Source organism: Triplophysa dalaica, chromosome 21 (genome assembly GCF_015846415.1).
Source record: "Triplophysa dalaica isolate WHDGS20190420 chromosome 21, ASM1584641v1, whole genome shotgun sequence".
NCBI classification, from domain to species: domain Eukaryota; kingdom Metazoa; phylum Chordata; class Actinopteri; order Cypriniformes; family Nemacheilidae; genus Triplophysa; species Triplophysa dalaica.
In genome coordinates this window covers 9,686,117-9,702,448 of record NC_079562.1, presented here as the reverse complement: position 1 = coordinate 9,702,448, position 16,332 = coordinate 9,686,117, and the positions used below count along the sequence as shown (strand labels likewise).

The 16,332-nt window shown below is 36.8% G+C and overlaps 1 protein-coding gene across 1 annotated transcript in view; it reads right to left on the bottom strand.

The window, feature by feature from the left end:
- Positions 1-2,894: 2,894 nt before the first annotated feature.
- The window catches only part of mapkapk2a (MAPK activated protein kinase 2a), a 31,826-nt gene continuing 18,388 nt past the window's right edge, over positions 2,895-16,332 (bottom strand). Inside the window, exons 2-10 of the mRNA XM_056734840.1 lie at positions 14,177-14,316; positions 7,658-7,722; positions 7,479-7,558; positions 7,247-7,373; positions 7,032-7,107; positions 6,742-6,866; positions 6,529-6,614; positions 6,350-6,430; positions 2,895-4,683 (exon numbers count right to left, since the gene is read on the bottom strand). Of these exons, the coding sequence (XP_056590818.1) occupies positions 4,534-4,683; positions 6,350-6,430; positions 6,529-6,614; positions 6,742-6,866; positions 7,032-7,107; positions 7,247-7,373; positions 7,479-7,558; positions 7,658-7,722; positions 14,177-14,316 (930 nt within the window). The 3' untranslated portion in view covers positions 2,895-4,533. The remainder of the gene's footprint in view (positions 4,684-6,349; positions 6,431-6,528; positions 6,615-6,741; positions 6,867-7,031; positions 7,108-7,246; positions 7,374-7,478; positions 7,559-7,657; positions 7,723-14,176; positions 14,317-16,332) is intronic.

Genomic DNA, 16,332 nt, shown 5'->3' with positions numbered 1-16,332 from the left:
TTTGGTGCATGTGGTTTAGCTGTCTTTCTCGTTTCAAGATCGAACTCTGCTATTTACTTCCTAGTCTTCGTCTCAAAATGTTGGATGTGCAAAACCTACTCTTTGAAGTGGCATGTGATTTAAACAGTCCCCCTGTTGGCATATCATATAACACTCATACATAGGATGTGTCAAAATGAACAAGTGAGGTTTTTTAAAACAAGTACGGCGCTAACCTCAAAAGTGACCTAAATAGAGCACTTACCAGCAAGAGTGCACTCAACCCTTTACTGTAATACAGCGATACATGTCGCACCCTGATGAGATTAACTATGTAACAGCTAACAAAAGCAGTGGAACTTTAAACCTGCAGCTGTGGCGTTAACATCTGAGTCAGCAAAAAGTCATATGTATGGGAACAAGAAGAGATAGTTTCAGTTGTCATGTTAAATGCTAAGTAAGGTCTGGGGTGGTTAGCAGGTTGCAATTGAAATTGAAATCATTGTGCACAACAACAGTAAAGAGAGTGTTAAGTATAGTGCTATTACCAACATTTACCAACAAACAGTCGTGGGCACAATTCAGCTTCAGAGACAAACAAACATGCATTTGATGACTAAATTGCTCAATTTCAAAGTGAATCTAAAGTTTTGTCCCTTCTGTGATCACGCCTGTTTAAAATGATAGAACACTGAACAGAAATGAAGATATTTCGAAGAAAGCTGGTAACCGAACAACACTGGGCCCCATTCACTTCTATTGCATGCACACAAAACCAATGCAAGACAATGTCGGCCAGTTATCAACATTCTTCAAAATATCATCTTTTGTGTCATGCGGAATGATGACAGAAGCTTAATTTTGGGGTGAACTATCACTTTAAGCAGTCATATTTCATATGCATTGAATTGCATCTGTAGGATTTCTATACTATCTTGGAATTCTATGTTGTTTATAATAATGATATAACATATAATTTATAATATCTAGGATTATTTCATATTTGACAGTTGTGTATGCACAACTATGCGACAGCATATAAGGAAATTATATAGAATTGTGTGCATCAAATTTTATAGAAACAGTTTGGACAGGGCCTTTTTTTTATTCCAACATGATAATGTCTGTGCGCAAAGTAAGACTAAAAAAAAAATATTGATTCCGTCTGGTGTGGAAGAACTTGACTGGTGTGCATAAAGAACAGACCTGAACCCAGCTGGACACTTTCGAGCCAAACGCTCATCATCCAAACCCATCAATGAATTCATTGCAGAACATAAATGGCCCTTCCAAAATAGTTGCAACAAAATTCTTAGTTTGAATATCATAGAAAAATGATTTTTAATGGGATTTTAATATATTAGTCACAGGATTAGATAAACTTGTTTATTAGAAGGGGGAATACCAATACTTTTGGCCTAATAGTTTACGTAGGTGTAGAATATGTGTTGAATGCCCCGTCTTGTTCACCCCATCATGGTTTCTCTCTCATCCAATTTTGCATGTGGGCTTCTCAATGGGTGATTTGTGAGTCACTTTTTGTTTTAAAGCTGCTTTGGAGCATCGTGTATTATAAAAGCGTTCTTTCAAATGCATTGAAAAGAAATATGGATATTATTATTTTCTGTGGGATATTATGAAAAATACATCTATGCTATTTCATAAACCAGCCAAGATTGCACAAATTTTTTACACGCCTTGATGCATTCCTACCTCTGCCTACTGCGAGTGAAGGAGCACTTGTTGGCAGTCTGTGCATATAACAAATATGCAGTGAAAACCGAAATTGGAAATTTAAATGTGACTCGTGATAGCCAAGAGTCGGGTGGTGTTGGGGAGTCTGAAAGTGCGGTTGACTATCTTGATGTGTATGCGAGAAAGGTGTTACATTGAAACAGATCACAGGGAAGGAATTTTCAAGACACTTTCTGGGAGTTTGAATGAGTCTTTACAATACACATCTGCACATTTATACAAATAGAATAGCCTGTTAGTTAATGGAAGTAATAGCTAAACGATCAAACTTCTATGGAAACATGAATGAGAATAATAACAGTAATGGTCTTACTGTTCCTGTATTGACCATGACCATTTAATGCAAACTGTTTTATAAATTGGCAGTCATTTCCTCTTAATAGGCGTTAAGTCTTATCTACAACAGAGTTCGACATTGGTGAAAGTTCATTTGAAGTTAATTACCAACCAACAAAACTGTATTTGTTTGGAAACACTCCACTATTTCATCTCCAACATCTTGACAAATCCTGGTAAGCTAGGGTCATAGGTCACTCTGTATTAAGAATGAAAGAAGACCCCAACAAAAAGAAGCTCCACCTGTATCCCAAACTAAGGGATCAAGGTTTGCATGTCCTATCCAGACCCTATATATGATGCCAAAAACGCACTTTGAAATCCAATCAGTGCCATGTACTGGCAATATTTCATAATAATCACTAATAAAGAACTTGACTCATCGTCAATCATTATTATAAAGTCATAATTTCAAGACCTCTGTTTCTGGGGTGAGGTGGCGGAGACGTGGGGTGTTTAGATGGGTAATGAAAGGGGTAATTTCCCTTTGCAGCATAGTCAGATGATCAATTTCTTACAAAATTGCATGACTCAGCTGGCTAGAATCAAATGAGCTGTTCATTAATTTCACAATTACTGAGAAGAGTAGTTGGGGGAACCACAGTCATTTAGAACTTCAGTGCTCCTCGCTCGGACTGCTGCGTTATGTATACGTTTATCCGTACGAATGGGGCACTGGTTTAAGTAAAAATAAGAAAACTTAAATGTATAGATTAATGCTAAACTAATACTTAATAATCCTAATTTTTATAAAGAATGAAAAACCTGTTAAAAATAAAAATGTTCAGTGAATAGGTTATTGTGCATTGTCTCTAAACATCAGATCGATCAATATTTGCGTCATTTAATGGCACGTCTTCAAACAAATGTCGTGTTTTAGGCATTTTAATGCAAAGTTGAAGCAGACCAAGACACAAGTACAGCAGTTAAATACTAAAAACAGGACCCAATTCTGCCTCTCCCTGTTAGTATAAAATTCTGTGGGAATACTAGTCTGTGTATCTACTTGAATGACAATGTACACTTTGCATTGAGATTAGAAGGCATGGAGAGTAAAGAAAAATCCAACACGATGGCAGTATCAAAGCAATATTTTCCAAACTAAAACGATGAAGGGCAAATAAATGCTGCTTGGGAGTTCATTGACTTTCCTCAACTGTATGTTCAACACTTTGGGCATTACCTCACATCCCTTTAAGAGGATAAAGCACACAACAAATATGAATATACAGATTTTAAAAAGTCTATATAGAAAAATAAAATAAAATGCAACCTTTCGAAATAGGTCATTAGTGCAGCTAACACCAGTCCACTGGATCTGTAAGAACCTCTATGAAACAACTGGAGTCTCCAAGCTGCTTAGGTGCATTCAAACAATAATGCAATTACTGCATGGTAGGTATAGATCATAGACACAACATGAACACACACGAAAGGACACCCACCACCTTCACAAAGATCCCATATTCATGTTGATTCATTACACACTTTTAAAAAAATAACAATGGGCTTTGCTGTTCAGGGTGGCGAGTTAAAACGGATGTATTTTTCAATGAAACTCCAGAGCATGTTAACATTACCTACAAATACACAAGAAACACAAGCTGGATACAAATATGCATAGAAACGATACAAGGCAAATTATCGATAACCCAAGGGTGTGCAATAAGCTCAAGTGTGAATCAAGAGAGCTGAAGCAATGTGCTGGATTGGCTTATTGGAAATGACGTAAAACTCTAATACTAAATCTTGAAAGCTGAGCGATATACAGTATTTCTTCTAATCAATCTAACTCCGAGTAAGGCTAACTTTAAAAAAAGATCTTGTATTTAACTTGACAGGGCCCTGAACAATACTGAACAACTTATTCGCAGTAGAGAACAGTGCGCGTCTACATTCAAAGAGTCATTTCAAAGATACACTTTCTATTTCTGGGCACTAGTGCTGACTGCAGTCGTTTGGAGCAAGATTTAGAAGAGGAGCATTCAAGTGCAGAAATGACACATGTACTGAGGAGAAAAGAGGAACATTAGGAAAGCTAAGCATTATGCAAAGGCTTCTCTGAGCATTAGCAGAAGGAAATGCAACAAGTCAACAAACTCAAATGGAACATAATTAAAAAGAACAGACAGTGTGAAACTTATTAACTCATGTACCAATGGCTTCTGATTTACCATTCTAATTACCCCAACAAACACCATGTGAAAAACAGTACTTGTGACAAATTTAAAAACCCAATTACTGGACAGCTGTTTTACAACTCTTGAGTCTTGTATTGTAATTTCACAGCCCATTTCTTTCGGTAGCAACGTTGTTTATTAGTTACAAATGGTGAGTGAATAAAAAGAAATATTCCGAGTGATTTAAAAAAAACTTTGCCTTTTTGCAGCGTTATTGCTTGCTTAACTTTTGAACTGAACGTACGTGTGTAAATGTGTGTGCATGTGTGTCAGAAAGATGTCCCTAGCAAGCAGGTGTCTCATTTTCAGCAGCCATATTGTTGGCTTTTTTTCTTCTCTTCATCAGCAGTGGATTGGAGGAGTCTTCGATCCTCTTAATTTTGATCTGTTCGTAGTCGACTCTCATTGTCGCCAAGGCACTAGTCATTTCCTCCTGTTGAGCGACAGATGAATTATCGTTATACAATCAAGATCTGAGGTGACAGTTTCAGAATAAAGAAAGCATCCTTACAGTAACAGAACCTCATAAATGACTTTTTATAAGTTATAAGGATAACCCCGCAAAGGAAACTGTGTGGCGTGCAAAAAAACAGTCCTCGAGTTGTTCACACATAAAATTTGACTTTCTAATGATTTAACTTGTTTCTTAGAATTGAAATTTACTTCTAATTAACATGCCATTTTAAGATATCATTTTTTTCTACCAAGATGCTTGCCAAGGGCATACATTTGGTTTAAACACAGGTAAATTTAAAGCGGAGCTATCATGCCATGTCATGCGTTCTGACTTCTTTACACTGTTAAACATGCTGGATTCTCGCTTTACATGGTCAACTTGTTGAAAAACTAGTTGGACGTATGACGTAGTATTTCTGTACTTGATCCACTCCCCCACCACTCAAACTTGTTTCGGAAAGTTTTTTTCTAGTTCTGCTCGTTACACTTGCGATTGTGAAGTTTGGGTGTGTCTGTTTGTTCACGGCGTTTCAGTGATGGGTGTTATATAAACTGTGTAAATAATGCTGGAAATGGAGATTGTTTAAAACTGATAGATGGCGTGGTCCCAGTGCTAAAATATGCCGGACATGAAACAAGCGGTAAGTCAAACTAAGTCATACATCTGTGTTTTCTTTGCAATCGGCTTGTACTTGCATAATGTACAAAACATGAAGGGATGATGCGTGTTACTTGCTCGTACTGTAGTTCCATCCCGCTCTCCCCACTAGTCCCACCTCTAGCAGCTTGTTTGTTTCCGGAAATAATTGTATAGGTTTATCTCTCTTTTATAATTTTTATCAAACTAAATACTCTTCGAAGATACGGTGTGTGATAAACTATTGTATAGGCACTCAAGATTAATATGAGATTGGCAGAAACTGCCTGTGATACGCAATCTTTAATTTGAAAAAACATCCATTTAACTAGGGATTCACAGTAAATTATCGGCAATATCGGTATTCGCCATTTTTAATGTTATCGGTCTCTGATGATTGATAATTTAGACAGATATATTTTAGCCGATAAATCATAAATAATTTCCTCTGGTTAAACTTCTTTAGCTGCAAGCTGCTCACAGTTAAAATACATTTCAAACTTTCTGTCATGATCATTCACTTACTGCTAAAGGCAAAACGTTGTTTATATAGGTACAGTATGTAGAAACAGGATTTATTAATGTATTAATTATAGGAACAAAAGCATATTGTTTGAATCAGACTGCTGTCTGAATGCATTGTCTTGAGACCTGTTAGACATGTGGCTATAAAGATTTTTTTTCTGGGTTGCTCTGGAAGAACGTCTATAATAGAAAAGAAACCAGAAAAGTTTGAAGGTTAAAGTATTGTTAACTAGTGTAAAGTAGGCAAGAACTAATGGTTACCTTATTTTCTGCAGTGAATGTCTTCAAACAAAAGCAGTTTTGCCTTTTGTTTCAGTCATTCAGTCAATTTTACATGAGTATTTAGATAGTATTCATTTCGTCTTCCAATGTCAATGAAAAATATCGGTTATCGCCAAAAATATCGGCGCATCCTAAATTTAACCCTTTAATGCGCATGAATCTATGTGTGGTGGGGCTGAGGGGAGCATGAAGTTCTCACCTTGACATCTTCCCAAGCATCTTTTTCTTCTTTCAGAACACGGCTGGTGTGTAGGGGGGTCTGAGGAACTTCCATTGATTGCTATAATGACACAATCGTAAAAGAAGGGAAGATTGCAAAATAAAATTGCAATATACACCGGACGTGAGCACACGACCTGCTCGAAAATCAAAACTCACATTGATCCAGGGGTTGTTCATGAACTCTGTGATGGTCATCCTCTGTGTTGGCTCAGTTTTCAGTAATGTTCTGATAAGCTGTTTGGCTGAAAACAGACAGTCATTCAAATCTATGCATCTTCTTAGAAATGTGCTAAGCATGCCTTGAAGCTAACAGCATTCTAGGAAATTCCAAGTCAATTTAGCAAAACAGGAACTAGCTGAAATAGCTACCTTCCTCGGAGACCTCACACCACTCAGGGTTTGGAAACTCGTACTGTCCCATACGGATTCTTTTCTTCATACCAGGTGATATAGCCAGGCCATGGTTAGAATAGAAAGGTGGGTAACCACATAGCCTACAAGTTAAAGAAAAAAGATTTGTAGCTAAATAAATGTGACAGTTACCTTTAGTAGTTAAAGTACATCATACAGGGTTAAATATGAAAAATTCAGTCGATATAGCAGACATTGCTTTTATTGGCCAAATAGACACATAAATAACACAAGACAGATAAACTTACAGAATATACATGATGACACCTAAAGACCACATGTCACAGGACTTGTCATACTTTTCTGGACCAAGAACCTCTGGGGCTATAACATGGAAAGGATGAAAATACATTTAAATGAAAATGTTTGATCTCGTATCAAAATACCCACGCAGAAAATAGAAAAATGTGTATGTGGTTTGATCTCAGCTTGTTATTGATGATTATCAACATGATATTCTTACCAACGTAATAAGGAGTATAGCAAGGGGTGGCCAGTGAGTTGTGTGTGGTTGTCTCCTTTGCAAATCCAAAGTCTGTCAGTTTGAGAAGGGCATTGGGCCTTTTAGAGGTATATAACAGGTTCTCTGGCTGCAAGGTAGATGTTTAAGATTATTATGATTTCAATTAAGATATCAGAAGGTCTATAGCCTCAATACACCACCAAATGAATGATGCACATTGTAAGACTTTCACCTTAACGTCTCTGTGTGCAATGTTTATAGCATGCAAATACTGAATGGCCTCTCCTATACTCTTCATGATATCCGATGCCTCTGAAAAATAAAGACAAATCAAGAAATTAGCCGTCTATAAAGTTAAAAGAAATAAAAGCCACTATAAATTAATCTGATAAATGTTGGGCAAATATGTACCTCTTTCAGTGAATGCCTGGTCCCCTCGGTCCTGAATCCGACTAAACAGCTCACCTCCATCCATACTTCAAAACATACAAAACAAGCAAATTGGATTAAACAAAGACAAAACAGCCATTTCTTTAAAGGTCCATTGTATGAAATTTAGCGTCTAGTGGTGCAGTTGCGATTTGCAACCAAACGGCTCAATCCCTTCTCCCTTTCCAAGCACTACGGCGGCTCTCACAGGACGAAGATCACATTCTTTGCTGAAGGAGAATGTATTTATGAAACGCGCTGCTGTAGTAACAACATGGTAATTTCCATGTAAGGGGACCCTGCGGTGTATGTAGATAGAAACAGTTCATTCTAAGGTAATAAAAATGAGGGATGCACAATAAATGATCAGCCAAATCGGTATCGGCAGAGAAATTGCCACTTTTAATGTTATCAGCCGATAATCAAATTTAGGCCGATATATTATGGCAGATAAATGGTAATTTTTAGTGTTATGGTATCGGCAGATATAAATTTAGGCCGATATATTATAGCCGATATATAGAATCATTTCATCCGGTTAAACTTCTTCAGCTGCACGCTGCTCACAGTTAAAATAAATAACAGTACTATCTTTCTGTCGTGATCATTAACCTGCTGCTATAAGAAAAACATTGTTAATGTAGGTACAGTATGTAGATATTTATGAACGTGTATATTGTAAGAACATAAGCATATGATAACACTTTTCTTGAAGCATGTATGTATAATGCGTTATAAAAGTAGTTTTTAAAGCATTGTTATGCACTTTTAATGCATTGTAATGTCTTATAAATAATTGTTATTACAGTTAATACATTATAACACTTTGCAATTCAGTGTTACACTACACATTTTAAATTGGTTATACTCCTGTACAACTACATGTAATGCATTATAACACACAGTATGAAGAATAATAATGCATTTTACCCTTTAATAACGCTTTATAATGCATTATTAGTGGTGGGCAGTGAGACTCTTATAGCGCTATAAAAAAAATGTCGCCGTTAATCTATTCTCAAAATTGGGTTGGGAGCTGGGTCTATACTACGCAAGCTATGATGACTTTCACCTTGATATTTTAGCGCGGATGTATACCAGCTTAACTGCACTGTACGGGGCGAGAACGAGATTTTTCAACTCGCGTGATTCGCGGAAGCAGAAGCCGCCTCATCATCTCATAACCAGGGCTTCATTCGCGCAGCAAGTAGGTCTATTGGCTCTTTGCATTAACATATAAATCACTCGCGCTTGACACGCCATTCGCGTTTGGTCTGAACACAACATAACGTTACTGTGAAATTACCGCATTTATTAATTTTTAAGAAGCTTCCCAATAGAAACATCGACAAGACTAAGGTTGTTTGCACCTTGTGCAATGCGGAATTGGTTTAAAAAAAAACACTTTCTCTCAACTGGTACTGGTCTAACTTTAGTTGAAACCAGTAACTTTGAATTGAGATCTAATGTATTATGTCTCCTGTATGAAATATCGCTTGTTGCTCCCTCACTCTTTGTAAGTCGCTTTGGATAAAAGCGTCTGCTAAATGACAATGTAAATGTACTGTAGGAGCTCTTCCAGTCTCAAGTACCACCTAAACGCAAATCATCCCTTAGCTAATGCGGAAGTAAACACAAGTTCATCTTATTGAACATAATTTAATTTTCATCACCAATTATCATAGTAGAACAGCTTTCTCAAGCAGTTTGTGATGCATTTTGGAAACAGGAGATGAGCCCCTGGTCTAATGCGCCACCTGGCTTGAGAAACCCGTTCTCAAAGACTTACTTTTAGTCATTATTTGGGTAGCACACATATTCTGAATGCCTTCGGCAGAATTCAAATGAGCCATTTTAATCTAGATTAATCTAGATAAATCTTGGAATTAATCTAGATTAAAAAAATTAATCTATGCCCACCACTATGCATTATACGTACATGCTTCAAGGAAAGTGTTACCAAGCATATTATTTGAATCAGACTGCTTTCTAAATGCTTTCTTTCTTGAGACCAATTAGACTTCTCTTGTTTCAGTCTTAGGGAGTTTTATATTAATATTTAAATACTGCATATCGGTTATCGGCTTCAGATGTCAAAGAATTATCGGTTATTGTCCAAAATGTAAAATTGGTGCATCCCTAATAAGAACACGCTTCATTTTGTAAGGTCTTTATTCACCTCTGAAAACATAGTTATGTATATTATATTGCAATTCTGTCAATAGATCCTTCAAAAAAAAATTACACACAGCACCTTTGAGACAATAAATCATTTCAGAATACAAATTGACAAACGTGCTGGCCTACCACAACTTCAAATATATATAAAACCACATGAAGGGGGATATTTTCACCTTTGCCCCCAAGTAATTGTTGTGGTTAACATTTCCGATTATACACAAACCACTTCTAAGTGTGCAAGTCAGGCGAGTTAGTTTTCTTGAAAATATGCCAGTTGCGAGAAACTGGGTCAGTGGGCTTACAAAGACTGTCTCTCTCATCAGAAAAGAGAGGAAGTGGGGGGGGGGAGAAAAAGGATGATTTCATAACGGGGACAGTGACTCTTTGATGTGGCCCAAGAACATGTATTTTACTTAAGGGTAACATTACATTTCATAGTGGAAAGCGAACACTGCCATAGGGCTCCGCTGATAACCGTGTTCATCTGCTATGCAAATGTGCAGAATTTTGCCGTTCTCACATCTTCACTATGGGCTGAAGCGTGCACGGTGAGTTTCATTTCTATGTTTCACCTACAACTGCAGCCGGTTTCACTTGAAATCATCAAACTTCTGACACAAAAAGAAAAAACGCTATGAGTTTGACTGAGAACACTCGCACTGAGAACACGAGTGCCGATGAACAACCGCAACACGTTTCAATGCTTTCATTCTCACTAAACCCAGCAAATTTGCGTCCTGTCTGATAGCCAGCAAAAACTACATCCGAATGCATAAAAAAAAGCTGGGTTAAGATGAAGAATATAATATGCAGAGATGTGAGGTTTATCGTACAAACCTCTAATAGGTGTGAAGCAGCACCCATGCACCACCCACCGAGACTATTCTGATTGCAATGTGCTTTAACCATAACTTTTCTTCGAAAAACTACCCAAAAAAATATGTTGCAATAAACACTGTGCTGGCATTTTCCATCACCTGCTGCACACTCAGTTCTGATGACCGGTAGATTCTGTTTCCTGAGTGCTGAGCAGTTGAAGGCCTGGTCTGATTTCTTGTAATCCATTTTGATCTTCTGCAGTCTGTGGTGCACATTCAGCCAGTTTATTTGAAGATTTTACCATGAGTGACAACATTGATACATTGATGATTTAAGAATGAGCCAGGAGAACTAAACCTCCACAACATCATTTATGTTCTAGCAATGTCAAACATCATGGTACGGTTTCCTGGACAGGGTTTAAGCTTAATCCCAGACTAATTTGACTATGTTAGAAGTGTCTTAATCAAAAACAAATTGCACTGCCATATCTTAAAATATTTCAGTGTGATTGTTTGTCTCAAGAAGCCCACCAGTAAGGTTTCTTTTGGCGAAGTATGTCTATAAAAACAATTTAAATATCCTAATTCAAACTAGACCTAGTCCTGGCTAGGGATGTAAAGAATATCGGTTAAATTGTTTACTGTGATAATGCCCAACGGTTCGTATCACCGCATCTGTACTGACACGTGTCTACTTCATATTTTTATATACAGACCCATCATTTCTATACATTTTTCATTAAATGATGTGATATGATGAGTTTTAAACTCCGTTCAGTTAGTTTCTTCTACTATGGGCGCTGTTTTGAGAGCAAATGTCATGCGCTTTCTCCTGGGTCCTAAAACCTCTCCCTATTTACAACAACACACCCAAACAGATGATTTGCTGAAATGTGTTATGTTTATATGAAAATCTTATTTACCAACTCATGGTTCTTTGGTCTGAACTAGGAAACTTTTACCTCATGCCCCAAATGTGCCATGACTAATATTAATGTTATTTATGTGATGAAAATCAAACAAAAGTACATTTAAAGGTTAACATCAGTACTTTTTTACATTTCGAGACCATGTTAATAAAACAGTGATAACATTGATAATCATGATTATGTTGTTCATAATCGTGATCCTGGTTAAGAGAATCCCTGTCATGGAAACCGGCCCAATGGGTTCAATTCCCAAGAAATGCATGTAAAGCTAATGTTACTTTGGAGGAAATCATCCATCAAGTTTGGAAAATACATCCCGCACATACTCATCTCAACCCATTTCGTTAGAAACCATGTATTTTAGTCTCATTGATAAGGCGATTATACCCAAATAATCCTCTTGCATTATTAAACAATTCTGTTACTAGCATTCCAAAGCTCGTTTTAAGGTCAGTACTTGTTACGTTTTTTAAAAGGAATATAAAATGATACTCCTAGTTAACTTGGCAATCCTCATAAGAATCAATCCTGCTGAAATGTGGACATGAACAGGAAGGGTAAATCAAGTGGAAACATACTGCTGTCTCCGATCTGGTTCTTGGTACACTGTGTTCTCCAGAATTGTTAAGTTTTGGAAATTTTCAGAGTGCATGAAAACAGCTGACTTTCAGCAAAACGATGTTCTGCTAACAAGACGACTTATCTCTTTTTCAAGAGATTGTGTGACTGCTTTCGGTTTGTGTGGGTGCTACGCACCCAGTGTGTGACCTCCTTCAGACACTAGAATTCTTTCACAAAAAGAGTGAGAGCAACTGTGTGTAACTTCTTGCATTGTGCAACGCGTTATTTGGCTAATTTTTTCAAATCATAGGTACATACATACAATTCAAATACATTGTCTAAATGTGCAGTCACTGCCAATAGGGGGCACAGGCAAGAAAAATGGCTAAGTACGAGAAAACACGGACCACCGAGAAAGACATCTACCTCTAAAACTATTAAAATACCCTCACATCTTTGCATACTTGCCAAAAGTGGTTAGAAATATTTCCTTTCAACTTCCTGTAAAAAAAAAAGCCAGCATCAACAAGACACCAAGAGACAGAGTTATCAAAGAAATGGAAACAGGGAGGTGTGATTTCTGTTGCTGACATCAACGTGTGAGAGAATAAAGGTGCTTGTATCGTTTGCTTCCCAGATCAAAAACTTGAATGAAGATGTCAAAAGTGCATCACTTTGATGTTATCAGTGAAAGCAGACGTTTCAGCAAACCAAATCATGTTGAAACCAAAAAAAAAAAAAAACTCTTCCCTTGTAGGTATTATGCATGACATGCAATAACCTGTGTCTGTTTGTTGCAGAACTCCAAAAGACCATTTCAATACAATCACTTCACATTATTTCAGGTCATCCTATGGTTCGATAACATCTAACAGCTACACCAAAAATGTGAAATCAGATAAAAAACTGCACTAGACTATTCCATATTCACAGTAGTACTATTTCCCCTCCCTTAAACGTTTCACTTAATCAATTCAGTAGTCCGCAAATTGAGTAGACTATTGCTGTCTTAACCATAACATTATTATTTTGTGTCATTATGTGAGAACTTGCATTTTGATCATTGAGGGGACGGTCCCAAAGAAGCAACTACGGTTTTCTCGTCTTGTTGAAGAGTAAAATGGTGCTCAGCAGAGAGGGAAGTAGCTATATGTTGCAGTGAAGTGTGGGAAGCGATGGTGTTGCGTTTTTATGCATATAGTCTATATGGAGGAGAGGTCACCGCCCCACGTCAACCATTTCTGGCTGATGCGGGACTTTTCAATTCACTCAGACATGAAAGGGTCGTGCAGGTGCCTGACAGATTATCGTAAGTAACGTCTAAACACCTGCGGGTAAGCCATTTACACAGAAGAGATTTTTCACCCAAACTGATTTGACTTCTGTAAATCCACCTTGTTACTCATTTTCTTTGTATATTCTTGCTGAAACTCTTGGCAACTTATCTAAGCATTATTATATATATTGTACTGCACATATCGTACAGGTTTCTGGCAAAATTAGTGTATAAATAAAATAAAAAATATTTTTATTTTTGGGTTCCTTAAGACGTAAAAGCAGAGCAGTGGAAAGAACAGGGGACAAAAAATAAACAGGATCAAGAAATAAGGAGAATAAAAATCCTGATTGCTTAAGTCAGGGGTGTCCAATGTCGGTCCTGAAGGGCCACAGTCCTGCAGAGTTTAGCTCCAACTTGGCTCAACACACCTGTTTGGAAGCTTCTAGTCTGCTTTGTGAGACCTTGATTAGCTGTTCAGGTGTGTTTGATTAGGGTTGAAGCTAAACTTTGCAGGACACAAGCCCTCCAGGACTGACTTTGGACACCCCTGGTTAAGTGAACTGATCATAAGGTTATTTTCAGAGTACGGAAATGTTATAAATTCCTTTGAATTGCTTTTTTAATGGAAAGTTGTTCCAAAACAAATATATAAAAATATAGAAATATAAAAAACAACACAAAAATTCACAGCATGTCACTCTCTAGACAATAGTGAAAACCGGTGACTCACCACTCCATTACAATAAGAAGGCACTTCCTTGTTTGGTAGAGGTTCTCATAGACGTCAACAATTCTGACGATATGGGTACAAGAGGAAGCTCGCCAATGCAGCTCCACCTCTCGTCTCGCTTTGGGACAGTCATGAAGCATCTACAAGAGTGGATGAAAAGAAGAACAAGTATGAAAAGTTATTACTCAAAACTTATGTTGATCTGAAGCACACAAATACAGCCACTGAAAAAAATCTGCATTTCTGCATATGCTGCGGCAATTCCAGTCAAGTGTCTGTTAACTTTATAGTTGTGAAAAGAATCACGATATGTATTCATTTTTTTATGCGTGTTGTTTCAACAATTATGAACTACGAATTACAAGCTTTCCTTTGCAGTACTCAAATACTCCATCTTTTTTGATAAAAAAAATCGATATTTTCATGTGGAATTTGGGGCAATGTTGTCACTAGTTTACTGAATAAAACAAACATTTCATTTTACTGATCATGACATGTACCTATGAAAAGCAAATTCAGAAAAACTCCAAATCATTTTGAAGCAGCCAAAGCAGTGTATATCATATGTATTCTATTCACATAATGATAATACATTATGTATAGATACATAAAAACATTTTACATGTATACAATTGTATTTATCTATACAAACACAAACACACACACATTGTAAGGCATTTCATTTTTACAATTATACAGTAATCTGTTTGGAAGGATTTCCCAACAGAAATAAATAAGCTCCAATCATTATCAAGACTTGAGTCCAGATTTCTGAACATATGCTGCCCCCTACAGATGACAAAGCTTAATAACATTGAGCTAATTGAGTTAATGTTCTATTTATCACTCTGCAGACAGAGCAAGTACACCTAAGAATGCAATGTCTGAATGCATATTTTACTTTCACTGTTACACAGTATTGCTAAAAATTCAGAGCTCATATGACATGCTAACTCCCAGGGGTAATATTCATGAAAAATGTATTGTTTTCGTAATGTGTCAACATAGGAATTGACTGTACTACTTTAACTAAAAAAATAAGTCCTGGGTATAGACTCTTACACACTTGTACAGCTGCATCTGGAATAAAAGTCAAATTGTTTTCTGGAGGATCTGAAGAACAATTACTGTCAAATACAACAGGTTGGTTTCCATAAGGTGAAATGAATGCAATTTTATATTCATTATATTCATTAAAATAACTTATTAATTTGGAACTTCCACTCTCTTAGTCCAATTTTTAAGTTGACTAGTTAAAATTAATAATTACATTTTTTAATCACAATCGCTAGTCATTAAACATTTTAATAAAAAAAATGTCCCTGCCAAACCGCTCAGCTCTACAAATAAGGCATGTTATACTATACCACACCACAAAGGTATGTATGACAAGCAATGGAAAGAATCTATGGGGGTTAGCAGGCAGTCATTCCCTCATGGCTAGAAAGCCGACTTGCAAGTTTAAGGATTCCTCTCTTTGCCCACATCACACGTACTCACATAAGCCTGCAGGGGGCTAAGAGAGCTCATTCTGGTTAGTCTCAACCAACACGATTGTAAACCCTTTTTTTCCAGAAACACTTCAGATTATCTAGACACACTCCTCAAATGTAAACTGTCTGGGACTCACAAATATGTATACACAGAGAGAACCCTTATAACACTATGAAGCTTGTAAACCTCAGCTGCTTAAGTGATGGTTCACCCCAAAATAAAAATTGATCATGTAATCCAAACATCATCTTCACTCTTTCTACTGTGGACCTCAAAATAAATTATTGGTTAGAAATGTTTCAGTGGTTTTGTGTCCGTACAGTGGGGGCCATTGTCGTTTGGTTACCAACGTTTTTCAAAATACTGTTTTTACAAAACGTATAATCTCTCACAACATTTAAATTGGCAAAGGCAACTCAAATATACAAACTAAAGACACCTTCAGTAAGTGATATAGTAAGATGTGTACAGTGCACTCCACTATTATTGGCACCCTTTGTAAATATGAGCAAAGGTGGCTGTAAAAATCTGTTTCTCGTTTTAATCTTTGATATCATTAAAAGATAAGTATTTGGAATATCACATTGTAAAAAAAAAGTTATTCCATACATGATGGACACAATTATTGCCACCCTTGTATTTTATACATTCAAGAACAGCTC